This window comes from Scheffersomyces spartinae, assembly GCF_019049425.1.
Source record: "Scheffersomyces spartinae strain ARV_011 chromosome Unknown scaffold_1, whole genome shotgun sequence".
Classification (NCBI taxonomy): domain Eukaryota; kingdom Fungi; phylum Ascomycota; class Pichiomycetes; order Serinales; family Debaryomycetaceae; genus Lizanozyma; species Lizanozyma spartinae.
Window position 1 is genome coordinate 490107 of NW_025065048.1, and position 12772 is coordinate 502878.

The window sequence follows — 12772 nt, forward strand, 5'->3', positions numbered from 1 at the left end:
CAGATTAGACTATGAATCTAGTTGATCGGTATTATTCATTCTCAGTTATCTTGCAAGGCTCTGCAAATGAAACAAAACGGGCCAATGGCTTAGGATAATACTGCGTACTACATCGATAGAAAAATTGATTGTTACTCCTATTCTTATTCAGGCTAATCAGGATATTGATAACAGTAATTTAGCATCAGTTTTTACGCAAGCAGGTGTTCGGGAACTGTAATAGTTTTCCTGCTCCAAAACTTATCTCATCTCCACTCTTGTGAAACAAAAACAAGTGCCTGTCTTCCCCCACGTCATAAAAGTGATGGTACAAACGAATATCGTTCGCTTTTCGAGGAAACATCTGTAAATGTGGACGGTAGAAGACCCCCAAGACCTATAAAAAAGGCTTATACTGATTGAGTTTTATTAATTCAAAAGAAGTATAATACTATCCGATACAGATCTAAAGAGATGACCATAAAAAACATGCAATACCAAAAAGCCCAGTACAAAATTGAGCTAAAGCGAGCTAAGGTCAAAAAAATTAAAACTGGATATTGGATAAGGCAAATTAATGATATTTTATTGTTGCTCTTCTCTCAACTGTGTGCACGATGCCTTAGTTGTTGACACAAATCATTTGTTTGTCCTGGAATAAGCCGGGATTATTGTAGATTGAAGCTTCAAATGTCGAGAAGCAATGTCTCCAACCCCTTTTAAAAATGGGAACACAGCGATGATTTCTATTACCATGATATAGTTGTCACCTTTAAAAGTTATCAAAATCCAATTCCCCACCACTGTCGATTTAGGATAGATGCCTGCATTTAAAATTCTGATAAGAAAGATTGACAGAAAGGGACAATCATTGGTTATCAAAGCTCTGATAAATTAGACCGCTCAAATTAACACAGATCGGGCCAAGCGGTAAATATTTTGTGTTAGCGATTTAGAGATCATTTTTGTTGCACAAATTATTATACATGCTTTACATAAACCATGTGAATGTGAAGTAATAATTTGGCACACAAAATAGAATAGTCACGTGATACAAGAGTGGTGACTTTGGAAAATTTTCATCAACTACACAGTAACCTTCAGTAGTTTACTAATACAACCATATATACATATACAGATCATACCAAATATGTTATCTTCATCGATAAAGTCGGCGGTCTTACCTGTCTTGCGAACGTTTGTTCGTTTCAAATCAAAGGCTGATGTAAGTCCTTCCACTCAAAGAGTTATTGGTCAAATGTCTGCATTATCTGCCTCCAAGAAACAACCCAAAGTTATCAGATTATCTAACGAAGACTTGATCAAACACAAGTCTATTGTCAATGCATGGAACTTGTACAGGCGAAGAAAGGTATCACGCCAACGTGATCAACTCAACAAGCAATATCAATCCATTGTTGATGCTATGGAAGACTTGAAACAATCTGAGCCTGAATTATACGTATGGGCTAACACGAAGCAAACCAACAAGAAATTCCCATTACAATTAAGAGTTCCAACTGATTATCCTCCTTCACAACCTTGGGTTTATAACGTAAAGAAATAGATTATCCGGAACTTTAAGCCGTTCCTAAATATTCACAATTGTCACAATTTGGAGAAAACAATTGTTACTTAGTAAAATTGGTGACTATTAGGAATGGTTTCATATTAGTTGATATATTTATTTTCAACTATCACTATTCATCAGTTCTATCCCTTTATCTCTCTATCATTAATGTACATAGCTGTAAATAAATTAATCATCAAACGATCGAATCTTCCTTTTTCGTCCTGAGGAACTTGTAGGAGTACCACTTCCTGTTGCAATAGCTGAATTATTGTTGGGTGTTGCAGTACCAGAAGTTGATACCCCCCCTTCTCCAGCTGTTTGTGATGTTGAACCTTGACCTGCTTCAGAGGGGTCTACAGAATCCTCATAATCATCTAAATCTGGTTCTCCAGCATTGTTAGTTCCGTTATTCCCGTCTCCGTTTGGAGCATGTCCACCTTGGCTTCCATTACCAGATTTATCTCCATCAACATCATCGTCTCTTGATATACCCTGTCGACGTAATAAGGTTTTCATGAATGAGGTGGAGCTTAAACTGAATATATGATCATCATCCGTGTATATTATTTTCCTCTTCATATTTCCACCACCTCCGCCGCCACTTCCTCCTCCATAACTTCCATTTAATAAACCACCACCACTGGATCCGCCCCCTATATTAGATCCGCTGCCACTTATTACTACTCCACCACCACTTGTTTTACCGAAATTGTCAAACCCCTTTACAATATTTCCAAATGAAGACTCTTGGAAATACCCAGTTTCCTTATCATAAATTCGTTCTTCCAATTCAGTAAGTTTGGCATCTATCAGCTGCTTTCGAAGAATTTGCGCTGTGAGTTTTTGTTTAACTGAATTGTATTGTTCGATAGTTGGTGCGGGTGCTTGTTTAGCAGTCGAACTAGGAGATTTCTGATTCTGATTATTGCTATTAATATTGGACTTAGTTGTGTCAATGGAATTCTTGGATTTTGGTGTCAGTGGCTCGGTCGTCCTTGATTTGGAAGTTTTGCCATCGGCATTGGATTCTTTAGACATGGCATACGAATGCTAAGTATGGTTCACCTCCTTGGGGTATTTATTAGCATGAACTCTGAAAATTTGTTGATGTGAGAACAAACCAGGGAAATCACGTGAAAAGCACGTGAATAGAAAATGAATTGAATTACATTCTATGGTAAGAAAGTGACATATTATTTTTTTGAAATTTCCGCTGATCCATATAAAAACCGGGGAAAGTCGTAAAATGTAATCCGAAAGCCCCCGGGAAGGTTTAGTACGAGTTTACGACTTTAGGATTGTGGTAGCGCCACTAAATTTCATGAATTCTTCCCAAGCGCATGGACCATCCAACTCCGAGATATTATTAAAGTATAAAGGCTCATTAACGAAGTTAAATAAAAATAAAAAATCATAGAAATCACAGCATCAAGATCATTCCATAGTAAAGCCTAATTTACGACTGATGCCTTTGTTTTCAAGCAATTGCAATCATTATTGTGGCCTTGACACCTAAACTGTCAACATGGTATTCCAATTCGGAATACAAGTAGCTAATAAAAGATGTGTAGATTAAATTGTATTTTCTTTTTTTCAAGTAAATAACAAAGGTAATAGTGGTTGATGTGTAAACATAATCCACACCATGTCTATTAGGTAAGATTAAGCCTACAAAATTATGGAATAGTCGAGAATATCCATGAGTTCCGTTAGAGAGCATATGCGCTTACTGCACCATAAGGACGACTATTGCCCGGCTTACCGCATGGGCGTCTCCAATCCATATTAATGAATATTAACTTGGTGTCACAAAACCCTTTTCGGCGGTTATGCTTTATGATCACCTCACCATGTTTTAACAACATTCCACCACGGTAGGTTGATGTAATAAGGTAATGTTGTGTTCAGTAAGCACCAGAGAATTTTACAGAGCTCGAAATAGAATGAGTAAGGTTATATGGAATGGTAGGTTATTACAGCAATTATAGCTAGGGTGCGAGAAAGTGAAAAATCATAGATGTGAAAGGTAATATCAGACAGTGATAGTCTCCGCTGGAGGTTGCAATTGAGTCACGTCGCCATAATTGAATCAATTACAACTACTGTAGTAATAATATATACCATACTCGAGCCAATTGAGTAGAAAAGATGTAGTTTTGTAGGCAATTTCAATAATTGAAAACCCAGTAGTTTAGTTAGAACAAATGAAACAGAATGAATTAGATTTAGGAAATTAGAATGCATTACAAGCATTCTAAACAACGTGAATATAGCCATAAACTGTAAATAAAACCTTTTCTATTGACTATGAGTATACAGCCCCTGATGCAATTAGTCTGTATATGGGATTGTTCATTACGTGGTGGATCTACCGTTATGGCCACTTTTTTTTTTCTGTACCTTGTGCAATTGGTATAAATATGCACTGATCCCCCCCGTTTGGAAAACATATAATTAGAAATTCTTCTCTTGTTTAAACATCAGTTGATATCAATTGTTGAATCACCTTAAATTACTACAACAAAAGTTCCTATAAAAATGGCTGTTACCAAGATTTTCGCTAGATCTGTCTACGACTCCAGAGGTAACCCAACTGTTGAAGTTGACTTGCACACCGAAAAGGGTTTGTTCAGAGCCATCGTTCCATCCGGTGCTTCCACCGGTATCCACGAAGCTTTGGAATTGAGAGATGGTGACAAATCTAAGTGGTTAGGTAAGGGTGTTTTGAAGGCCGTTGCTAACGTTAACGACGTCATTGCTCCCGCTTTCCTCAAGGCTAACTTGGATGTTACCAACCAAGAAGCCGTCGATGCTTTCTTGAACTCTTTGGACGGTACTCCTAACAAGGGTAAGTTGGGTGCCAACGCTATCTTGGGTGTTTCTTTAGCTGCTGCTAAAGCCGCTGCCGCTGAAAAGAACGTTCCATTGTACAAGCACTTGGCTGACTTGGCTGGTTTCAAGTCTGACAAGTTTGTCTTGCCAGTTCCTTTCCAAAACGTCTTGAACGGTGGTTCTCACGCCGGTGGTGCTTTGGCTTTCCAAGAATTCATGATCGTTCCTGATGGAGCTGAATCTTTCTCCGAAGCTTTAAGAGTTGGTTCCGAAGTTTACCACAACTTGAAGTCTTTGACCAAGAAGAGATACGGTCAATCAGCTGGTAACGTCGGTGATGAAGGTGGTGTTGCCCCCGATATCGGTTCTCCAAAGGAAGCTCTTGACTTGATTGTCGACTCCATTGCTCAAGCTGGATACACCGGTAAGGTTTCCATCGCTTTGGATGTTGCTTCTTCTGAATTCTACAAGGACGGTAAGTACGACTTGGATTTCAAGAACCCTGAATCCGATGCTTCTAAGTGGTTGAGCGGTGAACAATTAGCCGACTTGTACGCTCAATTGGTTGCTGAATACCCAATTGTTTCTATTGAAGATCCATTTGGTGAAGATGACTGGGATGCTTGGGTCCACTTCTTCTCTAAGGTCGGTGACAAGTTGCAAATTGTCGGTGATGACTTGACTGTCACCAACCCTATCAGAATTAAGACTGCCATTGAAAAGAAGGCTGCCAACAACTTGTTGTTGAAGGTTAACCAAATTGGTACTCTTTCTGAATCTATCCAAGCCGCTAAGGACTCTTATGCTGCTGACTGGGGTGTTATGGTTTCCCACAGATCTGGTGAAACTGAAGACACCACCATTGCTGACTTGGCTGTCGGTTTGAGAAGTGGTCAAATCAAGACTGGTGCTCCAGCTAGATCTGAACGTTTGGCTAAGTTGAACCAAATCTTGAGAATCGAAGAAGAATTAGGTGACAAGGCTATCTACCCAGGTAAGAAGTTCCACGTTGCTCAAACTTTGTAAGAAGTTTAATGTTTAATCCAACCTAAAGTTTGGCTATGAACAGCTTCGTTTCCTTATTAGTTTTAATTGACGATTTACGTGTACATGGGTTAAGTGTAAATTGTATGAACCTTATAAGCGCATATTGTAACCGCTATGTTGAATACAAAGATGGTTGAAAAATCGCCTCAATGCTGTTCCTCTTTGTATTACAAGAGTGGTTAATCCAATTAATCAATGAATTATACGAGAGGGTCTGATTCTTAGATGAAAAACATTTCACAAAGCTTGCATGACCAACGCTAACAATGTAGTTAAGAGTACGGTTTATCACAACTTAAGACTGTAAATATTTCATATCAAGTGATTTGGATACTTGTTGTCTTGGTTGAAAATTATTAAGCACTCTTTTAAAGTTTACGGTAAAAAGCAATTAATGTATGGTAGATATAACCGTTGTATAGACCTCTATAAATTTCCTTTTTTAATTAAGCCAAGAGCATTATCAACCAATTCAACTGCTTGCCAAACTTCAGTGAAAGTGTTGTACAATGGAGTGGGTGCTAATCTGATAACATCTGGACGTCTCTCATCACAGATGACGCCATGAGAATGTAAGTAACCAAATACCTTTTCCATCACGTTTTTAGAGGGCTCATCATTATGAGGGACGAAAAGTAATGATAATTGAGCACCTCTTTGTTCTGGTACTAATGGAGTAAGAATCTGGAACCCAAGACGCGATTTATCAGTCGATTCCTGGTCAATATAGTATGGAGATTTGGTTAAAAGTTCTTGTAAAAAGCTAGTCAACTCAATCGACTTAAGACGAAGAGTGTTAATTCCACCGGCTTTGGCAAAGAGTTTCAAACTTGACCTCACGCAAACGCAATCCAATACACTTGGATTAGATTGACGGTAACTAAGAGCAGATTTTATGGGATCAAACTTCTCCAACATTTTAAATCTATCTTGAGAATTGTTTCCCCACCATCCTGCTAATCTAGGAACGTATTTCGAATGATCATTATCTAAAGTATATTTTTCATGAACAAATATACCTGCAATAGCACCAGGACCGCTATTAACGTATTTGTAGTTACACCAGGCCGCAAAATCCACATTCCACTCATGCAATTGAAGAGGTACATTACCCACAGCATGAGCCAAATCCCAACCAACAATAATATCTGAACTTAAATTCTTCACAAAGCGGGTGATAGCAGGAATATCAAAGAGTTGCCCCGTATAGTATTGAATACCTGGGAACATCACCATAGCCAATTCGTCTGCATGATTTTGAATAGCTTCAAAGATATCATCCATCTCCAAATAGGTCGAACCAGCTTTTGGTGACAATTGTATCAAACTAGAGCTATCAAATCCGTTCATTTCAACTAAGTTCAATAATGCATAAAAATCAGAGGGGAAAGCACCCTTTTCGAAAAGAATTTTGGACCTGGTACCTTTAGGTTTATAAAAATGAATCAACAAAGCATTCAAATTTGCAGTTAATGATCCCATGATGGCAATCTCTGATTCTTTGGCTCCTACAATTGGTGCAAATAATGGTAGCAAAGGTAAATCAATATCAACCCACGGTGTGTGATCTTCATCATTGAATGGGTGATTGAAATGAGACTCTACACCTCTAGCACCCCAAGCGTTCAATTCATCCTGAAGATACTTCCTTGTAGACTTAGGCAATAATCCAAGTGAATTGCCACATAAATATGTTGACTGATCTGTGGAAGCTTTTCCTTCTGGAGATGTAATCCCTAAAGAACCAAACGTGGGGATTTCAAATTCTTCACGATATGTTGGAAACTGGGTATCCAATTCCTGAGCTTTGGCAAGTGTCATTAATTAATTCTGCCAATATGACTATAAACAATATGTGTAAAATGGATACGATATAGTGCTAAATATAACTAACGACTATATATATGTGAGATTCCCTTTATATTTACCAAGTATTTTTTGGCCATTACAAGTCCCAAATGGAAAATTACATGGACGTTCAGGTGACATGAATTCGCACCAACAATTATCACCAGTAATACTATGAGCACATTGACAATTGTTTAGAGTTATTCGGAACATGATCCATTCTGTTTTAATATGTACGTATCACATGAATGTATTGTATAGGGAACATTAGATCATCGTGCAAAGGAGCTTTAAAGTTCGAACTTTCTTTGGATGATTGAATGTGCTCAATATGCATACATGCAAAGACATTTAAAGCTTAATGACACTTTATTAACAATAATGGAATTAAGTTAATAACGATGGCTTACCTCGTCTAATGAAATTCTATACTCCTGTGAATATTAATACTCAACAACTACTTTTACAGCAAGTATTTAACCTTATATCTGTTCGTACTAATAGTGAATGTTCATTTATTACGCCTCCCAAACTACTTGAAGAGCTCGATGATATTAAAGTAATCTATCGAAATTATGCCACTCTTTATTTTGTGCTTGTTGTGGATGATCAAGAATCAGAGCTTGGAATTCTTGATTTGATTCAAGTATTTGTACACTGCTTAGATAGGTGTTTTACTAATGTATGCGAAAAAGACTTGGTTTTTGGGTGGCAGGTATTAGAAACAGTATTGGAAGAGATTGTACAAGGGGGAATGGTGTTAGATACAAACATTAACCTGATAGTAGCTGCAGTTGATGAGGCCAACAGTCAAAAAAATGCTAATTCGTCAAGCATTGGAACTGGATATACGTTTTTCAAAGATTCGGGATTCTGGAGGTGAAATACAATTGAAGGCATGCTTTGCTACTATTTACAGATATATATTTATATACTAATACAAAGATTGGGTAAGTGATAATGTATAAAGTCCTTCCTAAATAGGACTGCTGAAGGTAGACCACAGTATAGTAAATTTGTTGATAACACAACTTGTATTCAATGACTTATTTCTTTCTATGAAAGTACCCATCTTGTGAGAGATAATAATGAATGAATTGAATCGACTAACAAGACTTTAGTTTCAAAAAATCCACCATTTTTTCTTCTGAGCCAAAGAAATTTGTTCAACCTGTTCTAATTCCTTCTTAGCCTTTTCAACTTCACTCATCTTCACCTTATTAGCCTCTTCTAGTTCCCAGCTTTTCAAGTCAAAAACAGTATTGGCCATTCCTCTGGTATCCTTTTCAAATGGACTAGGAACAGCACCTGTTTTCCAAATCGGTTCATTACTATTTGCCGTCTTACGTGCGTTTTCCATTAATAATTCTTGTTCTTTTTGCCTCAACAACTTGTTCCGCTCATAGTCTGCCCTAATCTCGGGACTGAACTTAGCAATCAATTCTTCATCAGTTGGAACACAAGTGTAGTAAAGAACAAATCCAGTACCGGAGATAAGACCTCCTACAGCAAAGACACGAGCCCATTGTAACCAGAGTGGTTTAGCTTGTGACATTTTATTTATATGGAATATGCAGATATCTGTTGGCTGTCATACATTATTACGTTTTGACATAATTGATTCCAGTGCTTCAGATTCAAAGATAGATCACGGCCATAACCACGTGACTTAAATTTACAGATCTTCTACACATGATTGCTCAACTATTAATTCATCTACTGTCATATTCAATTACATATCGGAAACCCAGAACCTGCGTGTAGATTTTTAGACAAATACTTGTTATGAAGCAGTACATTTACCCCTAATTCTAGCGTCCTTGTGATTTACTAACATGCCTTTAATGACTACTTTTTGTATGGCTTTAAGATCATATTATGCTCAATTACTCCTTACAAACGTCCTACAATTGTAAACTGCGCCATAAATTGTTCACAGTTGACCAAACTTATACCATTGCGCCTTCATTAATCACACCATGATTGCCAGATTTCAAGTCTAGGGTCAGCGGAAATGAAGCCATCATAGTTAATCTTTACCAAGTAACCAGTTGTGGGCTGTAAACAACTTGCATGCAAAGTGCGTGTATCAACCAAACATCTTTAAACCTCATCAGGGTTTATATGCGTTTAGTATTCTCGGCGAAATTGCCGAAAAAAGTTTTCACTATTACCAGTCGAAAAATTCTATACGAGCATTATCTATACGAGGAGCAAACATCCTATGACTCTCATCTGTATAGCGTAAAAAAAAGTCGCGGCATAGTAGCGTACTTACAATAATTACAACAATAAGAATAACGACAATAATATTAATAATAATAAAGATAGAATCGGGCTAAGCACAAACGGAAATCACAAGGTTTGGTGATATTGCATTTACAACTGGATTTAGAATACCTCGGAGTTCTCATATTCTGTTGTGATTATTTCTTGCCTTCTTTCTTTCGTTAAGTTTTTTTGTGGTTGTTCCATACTTTGATATTCTGCTAGACATCATACCAGTGTCCTATGTATTGATTCAAATAGACACTCACTGTACATTTGAGTATACGATAAGAGCTCTCTTTGATTCAGCTCCGAGATACTCTACAAAACTCAGTCTTGCCACTGAACGAAGACCATTGAATTTTAATTCCCTCCTAAACATATTGCAAATTGCTTGAACACAACTCTATATTCTTCAACAGATTGAGTTTTATTGATCCATAACAAGAACGAGGGCAGCAGAATGGGTGGCGATGAAAATACCAAAAAATCAAGATCTTCCACAGGAAAGCGTAAATTCCATCTGAAATCCCGTTCCGGCTGTTCTACATGTAAAAAAAGAAGAGTTAAATGTGATGAAACTAAACCCATTTGCAAACGTTGTGAGAAAACGAAGATAGCATGTGGTTATACCACTGAAGGATACCCTCCAGATGATGTGAACTCATTCGATGACGCAAATGATGTTTCACCATCCGGTCAAAAGAAGAGACGTTTATCGTCAATTGATTCGACTGCTAATCTGATATCAGATAATGATGATGGGGAGCATCAGACCCTATTAACACCACCGTCTACAGATTTGGACTTAACTGCTGCCGATATTTCAGCTCATGGAACGTCTTCATTGTTATCTGTTCCTTTGATAGATGTTAATAAACATCGTCAACAACGTACTCCAAAATTGTCTCCTGTTTCAAGAATACCTAGGGCCAGCTCACCTTCAAGGCAAATTCTTGATCGTCAAAATGATCAAGCCACATCTGCGCCTACACCAATTAATCCTATTAATACTGCTGGATCAGAATCTAAATCTTCCAAGTCTCATTTGGAACCCTCAGATTCAACAGCTTCTAATATCAACGACCCCCGAGCTCAAGGTTCAGGAGTTGGTGCTAACTCTGCTTCCTCTGCTGCCGCTGCTTCCGCTACCGCAGCCGCTACCGCAGCTGCTACTACAGCCACAGCCACTAATGCTGCTTCTGCTGCAATTGCCGGTATACCTCAAAACATTCTTTCGGCCTTTTCATCTGGTCTTTTGAACATCGGAAGTCTCAATAATATTAATTTAAGCCATTTGGTCAACAATCTTGCTAGCTCTGGCGCAGATCTTGGAGGGTTAGCATCCATGTTTGCAAGTTCAGGTGCAGGTGGCAATGATATACTATCAAATTTGTCAAACTTGAGCAACTTGGCAACTATGGCACAATTCCCATTGGATTTGTCTAATATTATCGATCAACCTGGTACTGAGTCAACTTTAGGTGGTGTTACATCTACATCTGCTATAGAAGCTCATCTTACTAATGATTCTCAAGGACCCCATACTTCAGTTCATTTATCCGATACTCCTAGCTTGGCTAATGTTGCTTCAGCATTTATCAATGGTGCGTCAATCCCCTCATCTAATACTGATCCTTCAATTGAACCTAAATTAGGACCAGGATCGGCGGAAGCTAATGCTTCGTCTACTGAACAAGGACCTTCAAGCAATCCTGGTGGTCAACTAAACATGATGGATCTTAGACTTATGTTCCATTACACTTCACAAGTTTCTCAAACGATAACCGGTGCTGGTATTTCTGATACCAACATTTGGAATACGGATATACCCATGCTAGCCTTTGACCATCCTTTCCTCATGCATTCGCTCCTTGCCTTTAGTGCTACACATCTTTCAAGAAGCGAGACAGGTTTAGATCATATTATTACGGCACATCGTGGTGATGCACTTAGGTTATTGAGAGAGGCAGTTTTAGATATAAATCCAGAAAATACCGATGCTTTGGTTGCTTCGGCATTGATATTGATTATGGATTCTCTTGCAAATGCAAGTTTACCAAGCTCTACATCGCCAAAGTCTTTGCCTGCTCTGGCTTGGATTTTCCATGTTAAAGGTGCAGCAACAATTTTAACTGCCGTATGGCCATTAACTGAATCTAGTAGGTTTTATAAATTTATTTCTGTGGATCTAGGGGACTTGGGAGATTTGCTAAATCAAAAAGTCGATCTAAGCAAAGGGATTACTACTACTACTACCACAACCACCACCACAACTACAACCACCAGGTGTCAAGGATCATCTTCTCCTGCTGAAGATATTTCCATTGGTAGAGACGATGGATTCATTGATCATTCCAGTCCTACTTTAGCTTCTCCTCATACTATAAATATGATGAAGCAAGTACCTGGAATGCCTGAAACAACAGTAGTCGAGGTTCAAGAACAGAAGAAGTTTTACACTGATTTGGAATGTCATGACAGTGAAATTGCTGATCTTTTCCCAGTGGAAATTAATTCACCATACTTGATTACCCTTGCATATTTGAATAAACTTCACAAGGAAAGATACAAATCAGATTTTATTTTACGGATTTTTGCATTCCCTGCATTATTAGAAAAGCAATTTATGTCGCTTTTAATGATGGGAGATGTGAAAGCCATGAGAATTATGAGATCATACTATAAATTATTAAGGTCATTCACTACAGAAATGAAGGACAAGGTTTGGTTCTTAGAAGGAGTTAGTCTGGTACTTCCTGTGGATGTCGAAGAATATGCTGGTGGTGCTGGTGGGATGTATATGATGTTGGATTTCCTTGGAGGAGGTCCTGTAATTATTGAAAATGATGATGAAATGGCTGATGAATTACACAAATTTGATCCTAGTGGAGTATTGACCAAGAATTTGGAAGATACTGATAATTTACCTAGTGAGATCACCAGTAATTTAGAGGTTATGCAGGGAGATAGTGGTTTAATGAATTTCAAATAAATTTACGGAGGTTGCAATGATTGATATATAGAACTAAACGGATAATTTTAAAATTAAATGAGTAAGAGGGGTAGTTACTTAAATTAGTCAAAGGTTTACAGATTTAGATTGTCTATTTATTCTAACCGTTGTTCGCTTGATCAAACTAATTTTAAGGCTGTAATTAAGAAAAGGTTTCAAAACTATTTAGACTTCTAAGCGCAAATTCTTCTAGCGGTATTATCGTGAAA

General features: G+C 37.8%; 6 protein-coding genes across 6 annotated transcripts; 3 read left to right on the top strand and 3 right to left on the bottom strand.

The window, feature by feature from the left end:
- Positions 1-1129: 1129 nt before the first annotated feature.
- On the top strand, positions 1130-1546 carry MRPL28 (mitochondrial 54S ribosomal protein mL40; the record flags this gene model as incomplete). The annotated part of the gene is made up of 1 exon (XM_043191053.1): positions 1130-1546. One exon carries the CDS (start codon positions 1130-1132, stop codon positions 1544-1546), a length of 417 nt encoding a protein of 138 aa, XP_043051730.1.
- Positions 1547-1738: 192 nt separating this feature from the next.
- On the bottom strand, positions 1739-2590 carry EAF6 (Eaf6p; the record flags this gene model as incomplete). The annotated part of the gene is made up of 1 exon (XM_043191054.1): positions 1739-2590. One exon carries the CDS (start codon positions 2588-2590, stop codon positions 1739-1741), a length of 852 nt encoding a protein of 283 aa, XP_043051731.1.
- Positions 2591-4090: 1500 nt separating this feature from the next.
- ENO1 (phosphopyruvate hydratase) lies at positions 4091-5410 on the top strand (the record flags this gene model as incomplete). The annotated part of the gene is made up of 1 exon (XM_043191055.1): positions 4091-5410. One exon carries the CDS (start codon positions 4091-4093, stop codon positions 5408-5410), a length of 1320 nt encoding a protein of 439 aa, XP_043051732.1.
- Positions 5411-5857: 447 nt separating this feature from the next.
- On the bottom strand, positions 5858-7252 carry BNA5 (kynureninase; the record flags this gene model as incomplete). Its single annotated transcript, XM_043191056.1, has 1 exon — positions 5858-7252. The coding sequence occupies one exon, from the start codon at positions 7250-7252 to the stop codon at positions 5858-5860; it is 1395 nt and encodes a 464-aa protein (XP_043051733.1).
- Positions 7253-8402: 1150 nt separating this feature from the next.
- CBP4 (uncharacterized protein) lies at positions 8403-8834 on the bottom strand (the record flags this gene model as incomplete). Its single annotated transcript, XM_043191057.1, has 1 exon — positions 8403-8834. The coding sequence occupies one exon, from the start codon at positions 8832-8834 to the stop codon at positions 8403-8405; it is 432 nt and encodes a 143-aa protein (XP_043051734.1).
- A 1176-nt stretch (positions 8835-10010) lies between these two features.
- Positions 10011-12542, top strand: UPC2 (Upc2p; the record flags this gene model as incomplete). Its single annotated transcript, XM_043191058.1, has 2 exons — positions 10011-11709; positions 11845-12542. The coding sequence occupies 2 exons, from the start codon at positions 10011-10013 to the stop codon at positions 12540-12542; spliced, it is 2397 nt and encodes a 798-aa protein (XP_043051735.1).
- Between the last annotated feature and the right edge of the window lie 230 nt (positions 12543-12772).